General features: G+C 42.4%; 1 protein-coding gene across 2 annotated transcripts in view; it reads left to right on the plus strand.

Annotated features, from left to right (window-relative positions):
- The window catches only part of LOC139337127 (A-type voltage-gated potassium channel KCND2-like), a 36,430-nt gene that overhangs the window by 12,370 nt on the left and 6,387 nt on the right, over nucleotides 1-17,673 (plus strand). For both annotated transcript variants that reach the window (XM_070971541.1, XM_070971542.1), the window contains exon 3: nucleotides 17,259-17,421. In XM_070971541.1, the coding sequence (XP_070827642.1) occupies nucleotides 17,259-17,421 (163 nt within the window). The remainder of the gene's footprint in view (nucleotides 1-17,258; nucleotides 17,422-17,673) is intronic.

Below are 17,673 nucleotides of genomic sequence, written 5' to 3' on the forward strand. Positions count from 1 at the left end.
CCGCCACCATGAGGTTAACCTTGACATTTTAAGTGAAATGTCACTGCAACTGTTCGATAAGCGCCATCTTCAGGTCAAAATTTCAATCAATTTTTTTGTGTATGACGTGCAATGACATTCCCATTAGACTCACCTGTACTCTGTGTTTAGTGCTAATTAACAGAAGCTAACGCACTAAAATAAGATGGTGAATGTGGTAAACATTATGCTCAGATCAGTATATTAGCATGGTCATTGTAAGTAAGTTAGCATGCTGATGTTAGCATTTAGCACAAAGCACCGTGGTGCCTTAATCTACAGTCTCCAGGGCAGGTAGTTTTAACTACAGTCTGTTAAGGTTAATGTACGACTAGTTTAAATGTTAAGACCTACCTATTCTTCCTCTAATGTCACATTAGATGACGTTCACACTAGAGGTTAGGACAGTTTGCTGTAATTGTGCTGTAGCGTCACATTTGGAGCAGGATGTTCTTATGGAAAGTAACTAGGTAATATCACATTCAAATATGACGAATATGACGACTACATTAAAGACCGCCTCCAATCAAATTCAAGTTTTTGACCTTGTTAACATGTCCATACAGTCTTTTTATATATGCTACAAGATATGTCGTGTGGGAAATAGGCAGTCATCCCATACCTGAACATTTCCACCTTGGTGCTGCAGTGGACCAGTGACAGTCTCTCAAATCTGGCCAGTGTTTCAAATGTAACATACAGAAGGAAGCAATCCTGTCAACTTGCAGGGTGGGGATACAGTGAGACAAGGGCTATCAGAGGAGAAGCCAGGTGTAGCCACATATCAGTATTCTGCAAGTAAAGTTTCACTATTTTCCAAACGATTGCAGCCACCGTTAGCCTGCCAAGTTACATGATGATTCATGTCAAATGCTGACAGGACGTTTTATATGGCCTTTGGGTGTTGACGACGAAAGTTACAGCAAACGTTTCTCAATACAGGTTGTCAGATAGCCAAGCTGCTGATGAGGTTTGTGTGTTTGATGGGTAAAGCTGCAGGTGAGTGGCAGAGGGGTGGGTAGAGATACAGGTGGACATTATTTAGATCAGAGCATGCAACATGAAGGCAAAGGTGCAGAGTTACATCTAAGACAATGTAGAGCATGAAGGGATGTTTTCATGGGAAAAAATCTAAACATGTAATTGTGCTGAACAGAGAGGTGTTTTCAGGGGTTTGATCAATGCCAGGAGAGGCACTTTAAAGTACTTAGCAGTACATAAAGCAGTTCAAATTAGCCTCACATTGACCAGCCATGTTAAACTGCTGTGTACACTTGAATGCATCACTAATAATAATAATAATAATAATAATAATGATGATGATGATAATAATCTGAAAATGCCATTCTGAATTAGAACTCTGATACTTTAAAGAACAATTTTCTGATAAAACTTGTTTACTTTTACTTTAAGCTCCCATCCACACATGTATTAAGGCATATATAAAATAAGTCTAATGTCTGTCTGACATGATTTTGGCAGGAAAAAACGTATTACCACATTAAAATCCTTGAAAGGGCACCTACTCCATCTCACTCACATTAAAGATTCCAGATGATATGAATATGCAAATAGTTTAACTGCTGGACACAAGATGTCTCCTACTTCACTGCAAAGTCCATTTCTCAGTGTTCGTGCACTGGAGGCTTCAGGTTGCCACATCACACTTGTGCATGCTGAATAGTGGACCAGGATTGGCTTCCCAACTATTTGTAATGTCACAAATCATGCTCGTTGGCCCGCCTCTTAAAATTAGCATCAGTTAGCATACAGAAAATTTGCACTTTCAACAATGAATGTGAAAACAGCCTTCTAGTGTCAAACTCATACATGCACGTACACCACTCTGCCCAGTGAAGCCCAAACATGCAACTGAAGGAGAAGAGGAAAAATGCATTTTTGACTGGAAGAGGAATACATATTGTATTGTATTTATGTGTTGACACGTTCCCCAGTGAAATATATATTACTTTTAATCTGAGTACTACCACCACTGACCAGCTCTTTCCAAGCTTGTACAGTAAAAGTGTAAAAATTCACACTTCCTTTGTGTATTCACTTTAGGTAATTTTTTAAAGCCTACATGCAGGATGTGCACACACACACACTGCAGCGGGTAAGTTAGGCTAACGACTAATAAGGTCACACCAGGTAAGCATATTAAAGTTGAAAGTAAAAAAAACAAATGACAAATTCTAATCCTGTTCTGTTAATGGCTTCTGGTTGGATTTCATTGACTTAAAAATGGCAACAATTTAAAAGCTTTATTTAGAATGGGATATTTGATAGCTACTGTAGATTGATATGTTTGTCTAGGTGCTATTAAAGTGTGGGTTCATCTCTCTCTTAGAGGATTTCCAGCTTGCGTGTCTCTCTGCGGGCGTCCCACACGGGAGTATCTCAACTGCTTAAGGATTGCATTTCCATGTGGGGATTTTTGCTTCTTTTTCAAGGTATTAGTGGAAAACCGTAAACAGTTGATTATTATTTGTATTTTTCCCCTTAGCCAATTGTCCGTAATCCCTGTGGAGGAGCTTAAGAGTCAGATTTCTGGCATGCATGGCCTTATCTTTACATAATGGCCACAGACAAATGGAGTGTGTCTCTTTTTGACTAAGCCACACTTTTGGGCCAAAAGGCAAAGACATGCAAGCGAGTTAGCGGAGAAGAAAGCTGCCGAGACAGTTTGCGCTAATAAAGCCGGACAATGCAATCTATTTCACGTCCAGCTTAGTCTCATTTGCTTTCACATTCAGATGCGCTCTCACATGCGTGGAACACGCATGGCACACACACACACACACACACACACACACACACACACACACACACACACACACACACACACACATGCAAACACCACTCATTTACATTCCTGATGTACAGTGCCTGTTGTGGCGATGCTGGATCCTCTGGTCCTTGCTGTCCTCTGGAGGTCACAGGGGAATCATGCCTGAGCATCCTGGGAGACAGATCCAGCATCAGCCGCTCTAATGTGACATTCAATTACCTCCAAAGGTGAAGCGGTCTCATACGGATCCAAAAATCAATTTTGCATGGACATTGCTGCAGTTTACTCCTCCGGACTCTCCTCCACATATTTTGTGTACACATGTTGGTGACGGAAAACAAGCTGCGTCGCCGTTGTTCCAACTCCCATCGTCTTTTCTATGAAATGGCATCCATCAAAGTTAATGGGCTGTAATCATCACCACAAATACACTGTCACACGTCCCACTGCTCGCTCCTGAGTATTCAACTCCCAGTCAATGGGATGTAAAGGGTGACAAGCGTGAGGAACACAATTTCCCATATCATTAACGGCTCTAAGTGAGAATTGGAAGAGAATCCAGAAAACTTTGCCATTTTTCAGAATTCAAAAATCTCATCCGTTCACTCAACATCTTCGGGGACTGCAGAGGAGGAACATTTATCAGAAGTGCAGGAGACATGCAGTCAATACTACTGACACTGTGTTTCAGCCACCCATCAACATTGTCATCTTGTGAAATACTTCTTATTAAAGTATGTCACTTGCTACTGACAGATCTGCTGTGTTGTAGATAGATTAATTTTCCAAGCAGACTATAATGCCAGCCTCAAACCAGAGTTCAGCACATGCTGGGTATCTAGTTATCTCCAGGCTGTATGCTTCTGGACTTCTGATTATACATCACACAGGCGCACACATATACACAGACTACTCTTTCAGTGCCTGCCATGGCAGCGCTCCAAGAAGACTGTCCCTGGTGTATTTGCGTGTTTGATAGGATGTTTTAGCTGTAGCATCCCCAGAAGACAATTTGTAGACCTCAACAGATGGAGAAGTCCAATTAGAAAGTGGGCAAATGAATGGGAGAAATGGGAGACGCATGTTCCAACTCTTTCTCTCTCCCCCAGGACAGACAGCTAATCTTAGAGAACAGGTACAAAACCAACATCACGTCTGTTTTGGAGGTGAAACATAAAAAACAAACAAACAAACAACGAATTAAATCTGGAAAGCGGGCGAAGAAAAAGCACCTGTGATTTGATTTCTTAACACTACACAGTCAGAGAAGGAAAGCGTTGAATTTGATACAGCTTGCTCTCACTCCACATCTACAGTATGTATAAATATCTCCTTCTGTTGTCTGATTCTTCAAGGGCAGACGTCCCACAAAGCAATTGCCTTGCCATCAGCCAAGACCAAAAAAAGGAGAAGAAATGAAAAAGTGCTTAAATATAGCAACCCCCTGGGATAGTGGGAGGGAGGGCGTGCTGTAGTGTGATTAAAATGAATAACCTTCATTCAGTCACGATTGCTAACGGTACGTTCGAATGTGCTGTGTGTGGTGGAGCCAAAGCTGCGCCTTTACTCCGCCTGTCCTCAGAGTGTTAACCTCATTATTCATCAGGAGGCTTGTCCTCTGCAGTGACAAAGATGTTGAAACTCTAAATAATAGGAGTTGTGTCTTTAAGTACACATACTTTCTCCCACTGGCCCAGGGTCAGTTTAATTCGGGCTGCAGCCACCCCTGCTGTGAAAGCAGACATAGCAATAAACCTGTTGATGACTGATAGATTGTGCGGATGCAAGACCAATTTTCATCGGCAAAATGACCTTTCGGTCGTGTTGTTGTTGTTCCGCCCATGGCCTTGAGTTATTATTTTTCGTGTCATTTTTTTGATTTGACAGGAGAAGTCTCATGGAGTGAAATGGAAAAAGTAATGACGTCCCCAATGCGCATGAAGTAGCATGGTGCAGGTGGGGAGAGGGTGGATATGACTGCAGCTAGCAGCTCTGCTCGGCCCCAGGGGCCAGTCAGCAGCTGTTAGAGGAGATGCAGCTCTTCCCAATACTTCCCCACAGGTTCTCGCTGGTTCCTGGTACTTGCTGTTATCTGGGCTCACTGCTGTCGCCAGTCTGGCTGCTGTCCACACTCGCTGAGAGAGTGCTCAGTACATTTTTACGCTTCACCACTCTTTCTGTCTCATCCCAACCTCCGCTATTCCCCTCAGTTTCACTGTGAGATTTTCAAGTGTTCCTCTGAACTTGCAGCTGTTTTTTTAAATGGCTGGAATTTGTACCTTGATGTTTGTTTCAAAGGCGTCCTCTGAGGAGTTGAAAAATGCTTCTTTCACTGCTGTCATAAATAATCTGAGGCCATTTCTGTATTGAGCTCTGTATCTGCTTACAGTAGCCCATATGAGGCATTAACTACCCTGCATGCGAGTGTTTTGTTTGAACAGGAAGCAAACTGGAAGATGAGGGGCTGCAGCTGTTTGGTGTAAAAGGCTGATGTAGACAATTTAAAGTTGCAACTCAAACAGAATCTAGAAGTTTTGTGGTGTTAAGCATGAAGAAAATCGATCAACATATATTATCACGAGACTTATTCTGTTTGTTCTATGCTTTATATGCTTGCCCAAAGACATTTTTAAAGCTTTCATTGTAACATCAACCTGCCCAGAGACTGCAGAATGATGCCTTAACAATTATTTGGTCAGTGATTCATGTAATTTATTCTTGACCTTGGAAATACAACCCCAATTTCAAAAAAGTTGGTTAATTCTGTAAAATATAAAATACTCAATATTGTTAATTGAAACAGCACAAAGAATATATTTAATGTTTGACCTCATGAGCTTCATTGATTTTTGTAAATATCCGCTTATTCTGAATTTGATGCTGTAAAACCTTTCAAACAAGTTGGGACAGGAAGCAACTAAAGACTGGGAAAGATGTGGAATGCTCCAAAAACACCTGTTTGGATCATTCCACAGGTAAACAGGTTGATTGGGAACAGGTGATAGTGATAGATGGACTGGGGCATAAAAGGGGCATCCTGGAAAGGCTCAGTCGTTCACAAGCAAGAATGAAGTGAGGTCCACCACTTTGTGAACACATGATTGGATGAAGGATATTAGTACATGAGCTCAGGAACACTTTGGAAAACTGATCACGTTCTGTTTTTATTTATGTTTTACACAGCGTTCCCACTTCTCTAGAATCAGAGTTGCACTAGTCTAACTAAACTAAATTAAATCTCAATATAAGCTCCAGTTACATGTTTTCCAGAGCTTTCAGTCTGATCACACAGTTTCCGTCGGAGAGTTCATGGACTTTTCTCAGCTGTGAGTGAGGTGGATCTGTTCACATGTGAGCTTGGTAGTTTTGATATTAAAACCTTCCCTGGTTCCTGCTTCTCAAATGAGAGGAAGCTTTTCTTTGTCTTCTATAATTGGAAATTAGACAACCTTTTCGGTTAAGAGCTGTTGGTCGAGATGTCAGACCAGGTATGGTAAACAGTGATTGGAATTTTTAATTATTTTTTGATGCTTCAACAGTCAATAGATGGAGGCGATGTTCCAGTGATTTATTAATGCATTTCCATTAAGTTTTAAGAGATGAATTAAAAAAAAGATAGAATGTCAACACTGAAACAGCAAAGCTGAGATATCCTGATTTTAATCCCTAGTATGTGTGTCCTGGATTTACAATTACCAAAATGCAACTCAAAAAGCATCTTTCATTAAACCCTCTTTGACTGGCAAATGCCACTTCTTCAAAGCCCACACTTCTAGTTTGTAACTCAGGCTTTATGTTATAAGTTTGAAGTTTCTCAGCCTAAGCACAGATAACCCTGATAGCACCATGAAGACATCAGTGCAGATTAATTTCTTGGATTTGACAAATCTCCTTCAAAGCCACAGAAGACATTACATATCTGTTTTTGGAGTGTCCCTTTAGTCATAAAAGCAATCACAGGATTAATCGATACTGAAAATAAGCTGTAAACACAGGTCTGAATGGCTAAAGGCTGAAACACATTAAAATTAAAAACTACAAAAATGTTCCTCAGTGGTAGGAGCCCAAAATGTGTGAGACACTGTTCTCTGCCTCAAAAATAGCTGATTTTTAAATACTGTAGCTCGTGAATGCACACGCTGCAAACTCAAAGTTAAGGGGCCATTTGGTGGAGGGAGCTGATATCCAGCGGCTGCTCTGTGTGGAATCGCACATCAAAGTTAATCTTGCACCGTCTGCTCTGGTGCCGCGGAGCACTAATCTGCTGTCAGTGTGATGAGGCTCCTGGACCAGTTCCCCTTTCCAACACAGAGGCACTAATCCACAAGACCTTTCTCGTTTCCCCTCTTCCACATCACCTGAGCACACAACAAAGGTCACATGGGTCACTTTGAAATCTCATGTGATCGATACTAGTTGGCCATTTGCATAGGTCCTTATGTACAGTATGTGCTGGTAAGAGGCCAGTTTGGTCTGCTTGTCCTTCTGAGCAGCATCCTGATGCTTCTTCCTGTATAATAAGAATTTCACACCACAATGTCGTTAACACATGCTCCTACTAATGCTATACTGTCATTACTGCTTTCATTTTTGTCTATTTATGTCATACAAACATAAAATGCCAACAAATATGTTTTTAATTGTAGTAAAGAGGATAAACCGAGAGGTACATTCGAATGTGAGGTTTGTTCATCTATGAAATCAGTCGTGTTCATGTGGATATGTGTGTGTATAGAGTCGTGTCAGGTGTGAGGTTGAAAATGAAGCAAAAGACTAAGCAAAGCGAAAGCAGGTTGCATGCGCTGGCAGGGAAGAGAGCGAGCCAAGCTGGAAGGTGAGACTTTTATATCATATGGTGCTCTGAGCCCTGGTGCTCCAGATCTGGCTGGATGCTGCAGTCAGGCTCCTCTGGCAGCTTAAAGGTCCAGTGTGAAGCATTTAGAGGGATCTGTTGGCAGAAGTGGAATATGATATTCATAAGTATGTTTTCATTAGTATATAATCACCTGAAAATAAGAACTGTTGTGTTTTCATTACCTTACAATGAGCTCTTTATATCTACAGAGGGAGCGGGTGCTCTTCCAGGAAGTTTGCCATGTTGCACCGCCATGTTTCTACAATAGCCCAGAGCAGACAAACCAAACACTGGCGCTGGAGGGCTCTTTTTGTATTTAGGTTGTAGGGAAGGTGAAGGGAGGGGTATTCAGTTGGTTGCAATCTACAAGCTCACCACTAGATGCCAGTAAATCCTACACACTGGTCCTTTAAAGACAATATAGGTGGAGAAAATAGCCAATGTAGTATGCGTACACACACACACACACACACACACACACACACACACACACACACACACACACAGCAGGAACTGTGACAATAGGTCATCTCCAAACTTCAGTGTTTTCACCTTTAACCCCAACCCAGGCCCTCGCACCAGAGGTGAGGTTACTCACCGCCTGCTTGATCAAAGCTTTCTGTGTTCAAGAAAATGCCACCACTCCATCGCTCGCATGCCGATTAACCCATGATGAATACGGAATGACTTCATTAGCATAATCGCTTGAGTGTCTGATGATTTCATTTTATTATCACGTCCTCTTATAATCCATAGCTCTGGCACCCCTTCGTGCTTCCAGCCCCTCTTTCATGTTCCTTTGCCCTCCTCATTCAGCCGCGAAGCAGTGTAATTGCATTATCAAAGTATTAGACTGACAATGTGGGAATATATTTTTAGCCCCTGGCTTGCTGAAGAAATGGGCAGAAATCTAAACATGGAACAACAAATTGGAATTAGAGCCATGTTTGAGTCACTTTACCTAGGTTTCATCATGCCCCGGATGATCGGAGAATTACATCATCCAGACCTCCCCTTGACACACACAAATTATTATTCTCATATTTGCCTGTTTGCAGGACAGCATGCTATTTTATGGATCCATGTGGATACTTAACCCTCGTAAAACTTCTATTAATACAGAGCAGCCATTCATCTAGTAATTAAAAGAAATTGCCACAAGGAATTGGTCATAATCATGATGATGAGGAGGCGAAGTAGAGGTGACTTGGCATATAATAGCAGTGAAAAAGGCTGCTTTTTTGCATAGGACAGCAGTTGTTTCTCAAGTGTCAGCAGGTGAAAGAAACTGGAGAACAGCAGAAGAAAAGAAAAATGTCAAGCAGGGCTGTGCTAGCACTGCATGATAATAGAAAAGGAGGAGAAAGGGAAAGAGAATGAAGCGTTTCATCTCCAACTCATAGTTAGAGGCAGGCAGGTCCAGGCAGAGGAAGGGTGAGTCAAAGTCAGGAATGGAAGAGCGGTAGAGAGGAAAGCTTTTTATCATCCCTGACTCTTAAGAAGATCTCTCAAATGAGAGAGGGCGTGCATGCTAATGTCAAAGCTGTGGTGATAACTAGCCGCCTGGTTTCGCGGGGTGAGGGTTAAGCTGGGATTTGGAGGGCTGAGGGAATACATGTTTGATATGTGAGCGAGAGAGAGCTGAGGTGCCTTTGCCAGAGCTATACGTGGGGGATTATTCTATATGGTTTATCTGTGTCTGCATGGCTAAAAGAGAGGAATTTCACTGGCCTTTATTGGGTCTGTGTAGTTGCTGAGACTCCAGAGTGAACGTTCAGCTGGAAGATCAAAGCCGCATTGACACTGCCGCATCACAAAGTCTTCATTTACAATGCATTAACATTGACTGGCATGTAGCCGTGCATGCCATGTCTGTTTCACATGCTAACCTTCAGCTCTACCCATTGCCTTTCATAAATCTGCAGAGACTGGATCTCAGCTGGATTGTAGAAAGCATACAAAACAATCTCTCACATCTGCTCCACGCTTCATTTTACTTCATTTCAACATCCAGTCAGAGCAACGCAGTCTGCGCATTTTTGCCCACCGAGTCGATGATGTTCACCTATCTCAAAGTTGTCCTTCCCTGTAGCTATTGTTCATAGTTACTCATACTGGAGAGCTCTGTTTTTCCTACCACACGCGTTACACCAGGCAGTGCGGTCCTCTGGCTCCCTCCTATCTCTGCTCTCCCATCTCCCCATTATGTCGTGTAGTTCTGCCAGCCTCCCCTTCTCTCCCTTATCACCTGCAGTGAAAATCTAACGGGCTAATCCCAGCGCCTGTGGGATTCCCCCCTCTATAATGATGTATATCTGAGGGATAGCATCAGAGCAGAGTCCTATCAGCCCACACACTCTTAATCCCATCAGTCTTTGGTGTCCAAACCCAAGAGAGGCAGCGCCTTGGATGTTGTGCTCCCGGGCTGTAGCCAGAGATGCAGTGCAGAACATCAGGAATGATACGTGGCGTTTAGGGATCATGTTGGAGATCGTGTTCATTTATTGTATTCTTGAAACCTTGTGGTATACCCCCCCAAAGGATTGCATTGCAGCAGTACACACTGTAGCTGTACCACTGCATTGAAAAATTCTTGCAGGCCTTTAGTGATGCTGCCAGTCTCTCTGAGATTTTATTTCACAGTCTGTTCATTTTGGAAATAGATTAGTACAGAATGCGCTTAATATTTTAACATGCTGGTCAAAACACAGAAGGGATTTACATTGGGTTCATCAATAATATAAGCGCATGGTACACCAAGGAGGGTTTCCTTCATTCAACTAGCTTCACTTGCACTTGTTTGTCTGTAAATGCAGCAGTCTGTTTGCTACATTTCTCTTTTCTTCCTCGGTGGTCAGATTCATGATGCCTGTTGGCACAGAAGAGAACGATCATATAGCCTTTTCCTTTCTTGTTTTTACGAACTACATATTTTATGAGGGCTCTGACACAACCACCCTCAAGACCTCTCCAACAGTACCCCATAAATCTTGCGGTCTTCAAGTATACACCCCAGAAAATTGATGTCTTCTTGTCACTCATGTTAGTATGCCTCCATGACATGCAGGCAGAACAATCCATTTTCTTTAGATTCTGAATTCATAGTTGTATGAGCATGATGGAGTTCAGGAGGAAAATTACATTTTTTTGGTACATCTATTATTTAACTGTCAGCAAGGATGAATATTGTGCTCTTTCAGCCTTGTGGAGAAGGTACAGAGAACCGTATTGTCGTGGAGCATTGCTCCATTTGCTCCTTGTCATGGCTTGTAAAAAAAATGGAGCCTTTCTCGGTTGGTCAGTGCAAGGCTTCATCACTTCTGTGTCGTGTTCTCAGATAAGATTTTAATGTTGTGTCCACTCTGACACTCTTTGATCCTCTGCCGTAGCTTTACATTTCACATCACGCCCGCAGGAGATGTCACCGCTGTAAGGATATCTCATACTTCCCGACCTTGCCACCATCCCGTTGTCTCTGCGCACTTTTAATGCCCCTCTCTGTCATTATCAACTTTTGATTGGTACAGTCAGTGACAGTATCAGAGTTTCGGGATAATTGACAGGATTTGGTCTCACAGGTTTGGAGGGCTTGTCTGTGCTGTAGAAACCATTGAACTGTGAAACTGAGCGAGTGAATTACCCCAGGAAGCACTGATAGGGAGCTGGGTGTGCGATGGGATGGTTGGTGAAGGTCAAACAGAAAATCATGCATTCACAGGATTATGAAAGACATGCTGAGGCCACGCGATGCAGAGAGCATGTTTGGAATGAACCAATCTCATCTTTTTGAAATGATAAAAAATGCTAATTTAATGTCAGACTGAAAGTGGTTGACCTTGACATTTTTCCTCAATTAATTGCTTTTTTCGAGTGGATGTCTTGTTTTAGCATCTCAAAGCAGAGAGGTAAAATATCAATAACACGGAGTAGAAATACTCAGTTACAAGTAAAACTACAACAGTATTATTCTCAAAGTACACAAAAAGTAAAAGCAGAATACTGTATTTTATATAATTGGATTAAACTTATTGATGCATTAATGTGCTCATTACAAGCTCTTAACTAGTTTATATAGTTTATCTGTTGTGTAGCTTCTCTTCAAGAATCAATAAAATTGTATCTTAATCTATAATATTACATCATAAATTGGTTATTGATTATATTCTGAAACAAAATCTGCAAAGTAACTACGAACTAAAGTTGATAATGGACAAAACAACTGCCTCAATTTTAGTAGAGTGAAAGTATAAAGTAGCAGAAAATGGAGAAACTCAAGTAAAGTGCAAATACTTCACAACTGTACTAAAGAACGGTACTTAAGTAAATGCACTTAGTTAATTTGTACGGCTGAATTCCGTAATAAGTTCACCGCGACTCAACAGATGCCAGTGAGTCCAATGAATGTATCTCACAATTTCCCCTGTTCACACATAATGAGAGACGACCGCTGAGAGGGATGTGAAGTTAAACCAATCTCATGGAAGAAGGTGAGATTGAAATGAATTTCAGATTCAGATTAGCAGACTGCAGGCCCCTCAGTAATTATTGGCATGAAACAACGGGGATAGATGGTGCATGAGATAGGACCGTGTGCTTAATTCATCTCGATTCTAATCAGCTGACGAATCAAAACGCTTAATGTATTAATCAAATTAGTTTCGTTCCATTGCCTCTCATTGAAATATCAAAGTGAAGTAGATCAAAGTGCAGTTTGATGAGATCCAATGTCTTTACCACGACGGATTTAATAGGATGGGACCACACAGTCCAGCAACTCCCGTATCGTCATCACAGGATTTTTCCTCATTTGAGCACCTTGACCTCAACGCTCACATCAGCGGAATCAAAGGCTGCGAGGACCTTTCAGCGTCATTCATTCCCTTTGCTTTTATTATTGCGCTTTACTACACTCACTTCTGCAGGAGGCGAGTTAGTTTCACCGTAAAACCCAGGAAGTGGAAGCGACAAGTGCCATGACAGAGGTGCCAGTGGATGATTGGATTTTAGCTCAGTTGACAAAGCCCTCTCAGCTGAAAGATCTGCCGCAATCCTCCTTGGATCCTAATTGTCAGCGCTGCTGAGCTGTTGGGGGTGATCTCAACTGGCATGTCAGCTGATGGGACAGCAGGACTTTAGACCCCTTTGATTAGATCAGAAACTTGAGCCTGCTCTCCCTCAAAAGGTTTTTTTTAAATCCAAGTGTTGCTTCTCTTCTGCCAACCCCCAGACTCTTTACTAGGTTGGTGTACGCCGTGGTTAGAATTTTACCTGCAAAGATTTCATCTCATTTTGTTTGATTTTAGGGGAAAAAAAGACCTGCCCTGTCTCTGAGAGGAGGAATCAACAAATGACGTGCCTGTAAAGTCATCCAGATATCTTGTTTGTTTTTTTCTCGCTTCCCACTAACCAGATGGCAGTCAGATTTCAGACACAGGGTTCTGGAAGACAATCAAGGAACAAGATTGCTTTTTTAGGAAGGGGGATTGGTTTAACTAGATGTCAAATTAAAGGCCTTTTCACACACGCATACAAACAAGTACGTGTTCTTGTGACTGCTTGTGTATGTGTGTGTCGTCGTGTGTGTCCAGGCGTATGCATGTTTTTTGGTGTCAGCGCTCTCTGTGAGGCGGTGAGGTCATGTACAGAAATCTGTCTCAGAGCACCCCCTGATGGAACACGGCACCGCCTTTAAGGTCAACCACACAAACTCTGCCACGCAGGTTGATACAGGGACTCATGAATGTTTGATTGGTCTATTATCCGAGCCGGGCGGGGACATTCATCCCCTGCTTCTGGAATTCAAATATTCCTTTTAGTCTGACATTTCTCCTGCACTGTCTGAGGCGAACCCCCAGTTTCACTCTCTCTCACCACTCCGGGCTTCATCTGCAATGCTGTCATCTTGCTGTAGGACAATTCTACAGAATGCGCTGTTTTTAAGACCGGTGCGAGCGCAGTATGGTTTCAGGTGGGTGGAACTGGGGAATTGATACTCAGTCATTCCGACACTCCTCTTCCTCCTCTGCAGGGTGGATAAGGATCAGGCCATCCATCTTCGTGTCTCACCCATGTCAGCTCGGGGTAGCAAATGTGGGTACCTGGTAGTCAGAGACAACAAGAACAAAGCAGGAACATTACTTTAATCTCTCGCTGCTGTTAATTCCTACCTCTGCCGTCATCCAGGAGGCAGAGCTTTGTGTATCTCAGCTTCCCCCTTATGAACAATCCATCACTGTTAGTGCTTCTCTCCAGAGTGCGCTTGCTCCTCTCTTTTTTTACCTGCTCACCACTGTGCTTTGTTTTCAAAAGACGACGCTCGCTTAAAGGACCGCAATGCATTGCATTCCACAGTTGACTGTTCAGACTTATTTTCACATACAGCAGCATCTTGACACCCCACCCCCCACTGGAATAATTCACACGTGAGCAGCCGCGTTTATATGAGGGAATGCTGTCCTGCATTTTTTATGTGGATCTCTTAATAGGCTTTCAACAGTACATCCAGAATCTATAATTGACACCTGCTGTCAGGCTTCGTCAGTGATTACATAGGAAAATGACTTGACCTGTAATGAACTGTAAAACTAATGACATCTGTGTGAGATTACTCAACTTGAAAGCAAACTGTTGTACATGATGTCCCATCAAGCGTGATATTAAAATGTCCACTTTTACATCTTTCCGCCCAAGCTCTGTAAAAGCCCAGGCTGCTGGGCACAACGTGATGCAGACCTGAGGCTAATGACTCAAGCAGACGGCCGTGGGCATTAGACAACTTCATTTATGAAATAGTCAACCTCCCGTGTAGCGATACATTCACATTACCGTGCCTCACTTGAGAGACGCGCGGCTGTCACAGCCACTGAGCAATGCTGATGTCCTTTCCTACCTGCATTCATCTTACTCTCCGGAGGTAATGGTCTTCTCAGGTCATTTGCGCATGAGGGTTTCGATCATTCATCTCACCCACCTGCAGTCCTGTGGATTGCTGGCCCTCCGCTGCATGTGGAGGGATGCTTAAAAAGACAAGGAAAACACACAACCTGAATCATTCATTTAGACTCTTTAGCTTAAATCCCTGTGCTGCCTGTGGCCTAAAGTATCTGCAGAGTGCTGCTCATGAGCATGCAGGTTATGTTCAAATGATTTGTGGGTATAATTTGCAGGTTTGTGTCTGGTGCTATTAATTGCCTGGGAGAAATCCCTAATTATGATGTTGAAGGATAATCACCTCTCTGTGTGGCAACAGAATGTCACTGAGCTTGCAACTGAATGTCAGAGTTTCTTCATCTTGGTAGTCCCGCCTGGCGAGTGGAAAAGGTGTTTAATACATGTAGGAACAAATCTTGAACACAGAATCTTCAAAATGAAGTTGTTACTGAACAAACCAGTACTTTTAGCAGGAGAGCTCCTGAAAGCATCGTTGTCATGTTATTTCCTCAGCAAAAGCTTTTTCAGAGACCACAAAGCCACAGAAACGATCATGAAATGCCTCAAATGGCTGGCTGCTGAGCCATTAACCATATAAACTCTGTATGTTCTGCTTTTGTACTGCACAGCAGCAGTCCTTATGATTCATTCACCATTTTTGACAAATACGTTTATTGTATTTTCCATGTAACATACAAATCATACACTTCACATGAAACATAAAAGACAAAAAAGGCAAAACAAAACACATAAAGGCACTTTGAATGTAATGGAAGTAAGGCGCACTCTGCTGCCGTGCTAAAATCACATCCTGGTGGATAAAAAGAAATGAGCCGACACTTAAAGACACTTCACGAGTCAAAATGAAAATAAGAATAAACAGCAGTTCACTGCAAGGCCTTAGCTTAATCGTCCCCCTGCAGAAGTTTCATGAACGAGCCCTAAAATCTTTTGAAAAGTGTTGAATCTAAGTTTCTCCACAGAGAGACACAGCAACCATCCATCAGCCTGACTTTGCCTGCTTGGTCTATTAACGGATTTCCATGACAGAGCAATTTTGTGTTTAGCTCCAAGGAAACAAACTATAACCATCTTTTTTATTTGTATTGTTTTAACAGTTTGGTGGGAAGCATCTGAAAACACACAGTTTAGTTTTGTGGCAGTGGATAAAGTTATTATCTGCTTCCAATATCCTGGTATGGCAGGGCACGTTCCCCGTGGCAGTGAAACAAGCTGCCCTCATGTGCGCAGTGCCACATTTGACACATAGGTCAGGTGTATTATGGTTGAGTAATGTGTCGTCTCATTATCCTTTGTACTGAAGCAATCTGAATTTATAATTTGGGCTTGAGAGTGCAAACTGATATCCCACCATTCTTCTTCTGTCATTTCTTCATCAAGATCTGAACACCAACAGAGCCTTTTATCTTCTGATGATTCCTTTGTTGCGGCCACATTACTAATAATTAGGTAAAAACATGGGATTTGGCTGCCTACCTCAAGATGGCTTAGGCATTAAGATTTGGCAGACCTGCAGAGTTTTGCCTCTTTGTTATGAAGTTTCTAATCTGGAGATAGAGATTTGTTCACTTACTGTTGTGCATACTGAAGTGCATTTGAATTTGAATGCAAGTGCTTATCTAAGAAGAAACAGTGAGCAAACTATAGCTGCTGACAAGAAATCTCTGAACTGAACTGAACTGAACTGAACTGAACTGAACTGAACTGAACTGAACTGAACTGAACTGAGCGAAACAATTCAAATCAGCAAAGTGATTCATAATTTGCATCTCTAGTAAATGGCACTGGAGGCGTGGGCTAATGTAAAGAAAGTGAGACCATGAAGACAGTTTGATTCGAGCTTTACCTTGAGCACAGACAGGTCCGACTTGATGGAAGACAGGCGCATTAATCTCTGTAATGGGGATGATTCAGTCCCATCTGACATATGTACAATCATTAATCTGCTCATGCTGAATGTTGCCTGTTCAACGTTTGTATTATGTTGAAAAATGACACGCTTGTGCTGCAGTACACCATCAGATCAGTGCTGCACGCCATCTCCAAAGAGCTGTTTTTCGCTTTATGTTGAACAGGAATTGTTTTCGTGTGGTTTCACCACTTATCTGCATTCAGTATTCAAGGTCCGGTGTGATGTGGGAAGAGGAACAAAGCACACAAGTGGCCCGCAGACTTAAACGATTTCTCCAGGGTTCGGCATCACACTGTTCCCTTCCCCTTTTGCTTTTACTCGATGTGATACTACTCCCTGTATCTTTCACAAGCTGTTTGGCTAACAGAGGTCACAGGGGATATGTAGCACGTTTGGTCACGTCGTGAAAGCATTAGCTCGTGCCAGCAGGTGTGTAATTATATATGAAACAGGGTTTTAAAAGAGGAACATCACGATGGCATGTAGAAAGTAGGCCAGCAAGGAGAGGCTTCAGAGAAGTCCTATTTATTCCTCACCCACTTCAAATGTGTGACTTCTTATTTGAAGTTGTGAAATAATCCAAGGTCACTGTAACTATTTCAAGACTCGTAAAAATAACATGAAACACACAACAACTTAACATGATAAAACAACCCTACAGAGCGGATTCTTTAAAGGAATCTTGTTTTTCCGCCCCGTGTGCTCACTGTCGTCTGTTTTCTGTCTTGCAGGTACGGTGACATGGTGCCAAAAACAATCGTGGGGAAGGTGTTTGGGTCCATATGCTCTCTGAGTGGGGTGCTGGTCATCGCCTTGCCGGTCCCTGTCATAGTGTCAAACTTCAGCCGTATCTACCACCAGAGCCAGCGGGCAGAGAAACGACGAGCCCAGAGGGTACTGACTCCCCCCTTCCTCTGCCTCTCTTTCCCGTTTTCCCTCTATCTCTCCTTGTTTTGCTTCTATCTGCCTCTTTCCTCTGTCCCTGTCTTATCCGCACCTAACAGGATGACAGGGCAAACACTATCTTCCAGAATATTAATCCTTTATTGTGTTTCTGTGTATGTGTGTATTCGGTGGGCTAAACTTGCTTGAGTATATTTCAGTGGGAGAAAGGAACAAGAGAGGGAATGACAATGACTGAACAAA

The sequence above is a fragment of the Chaetodon trifascialis genome, chromosome 10 (genome assembly GCF_039877785.1).
Source record: "Chaetodon trifascialis isolate fChaTrf1 chromosome 10, fChaTrf1.hap1, whole genome shotgun sequence".
In the NCBI taxonomy this organism is placed as follows: Eukaryota; Metazoa; Chordata; class Actinopteri; order Chaetodontiformes; family Chaetodontidae; genus Chaetodon; species Chaetodon trifascialis.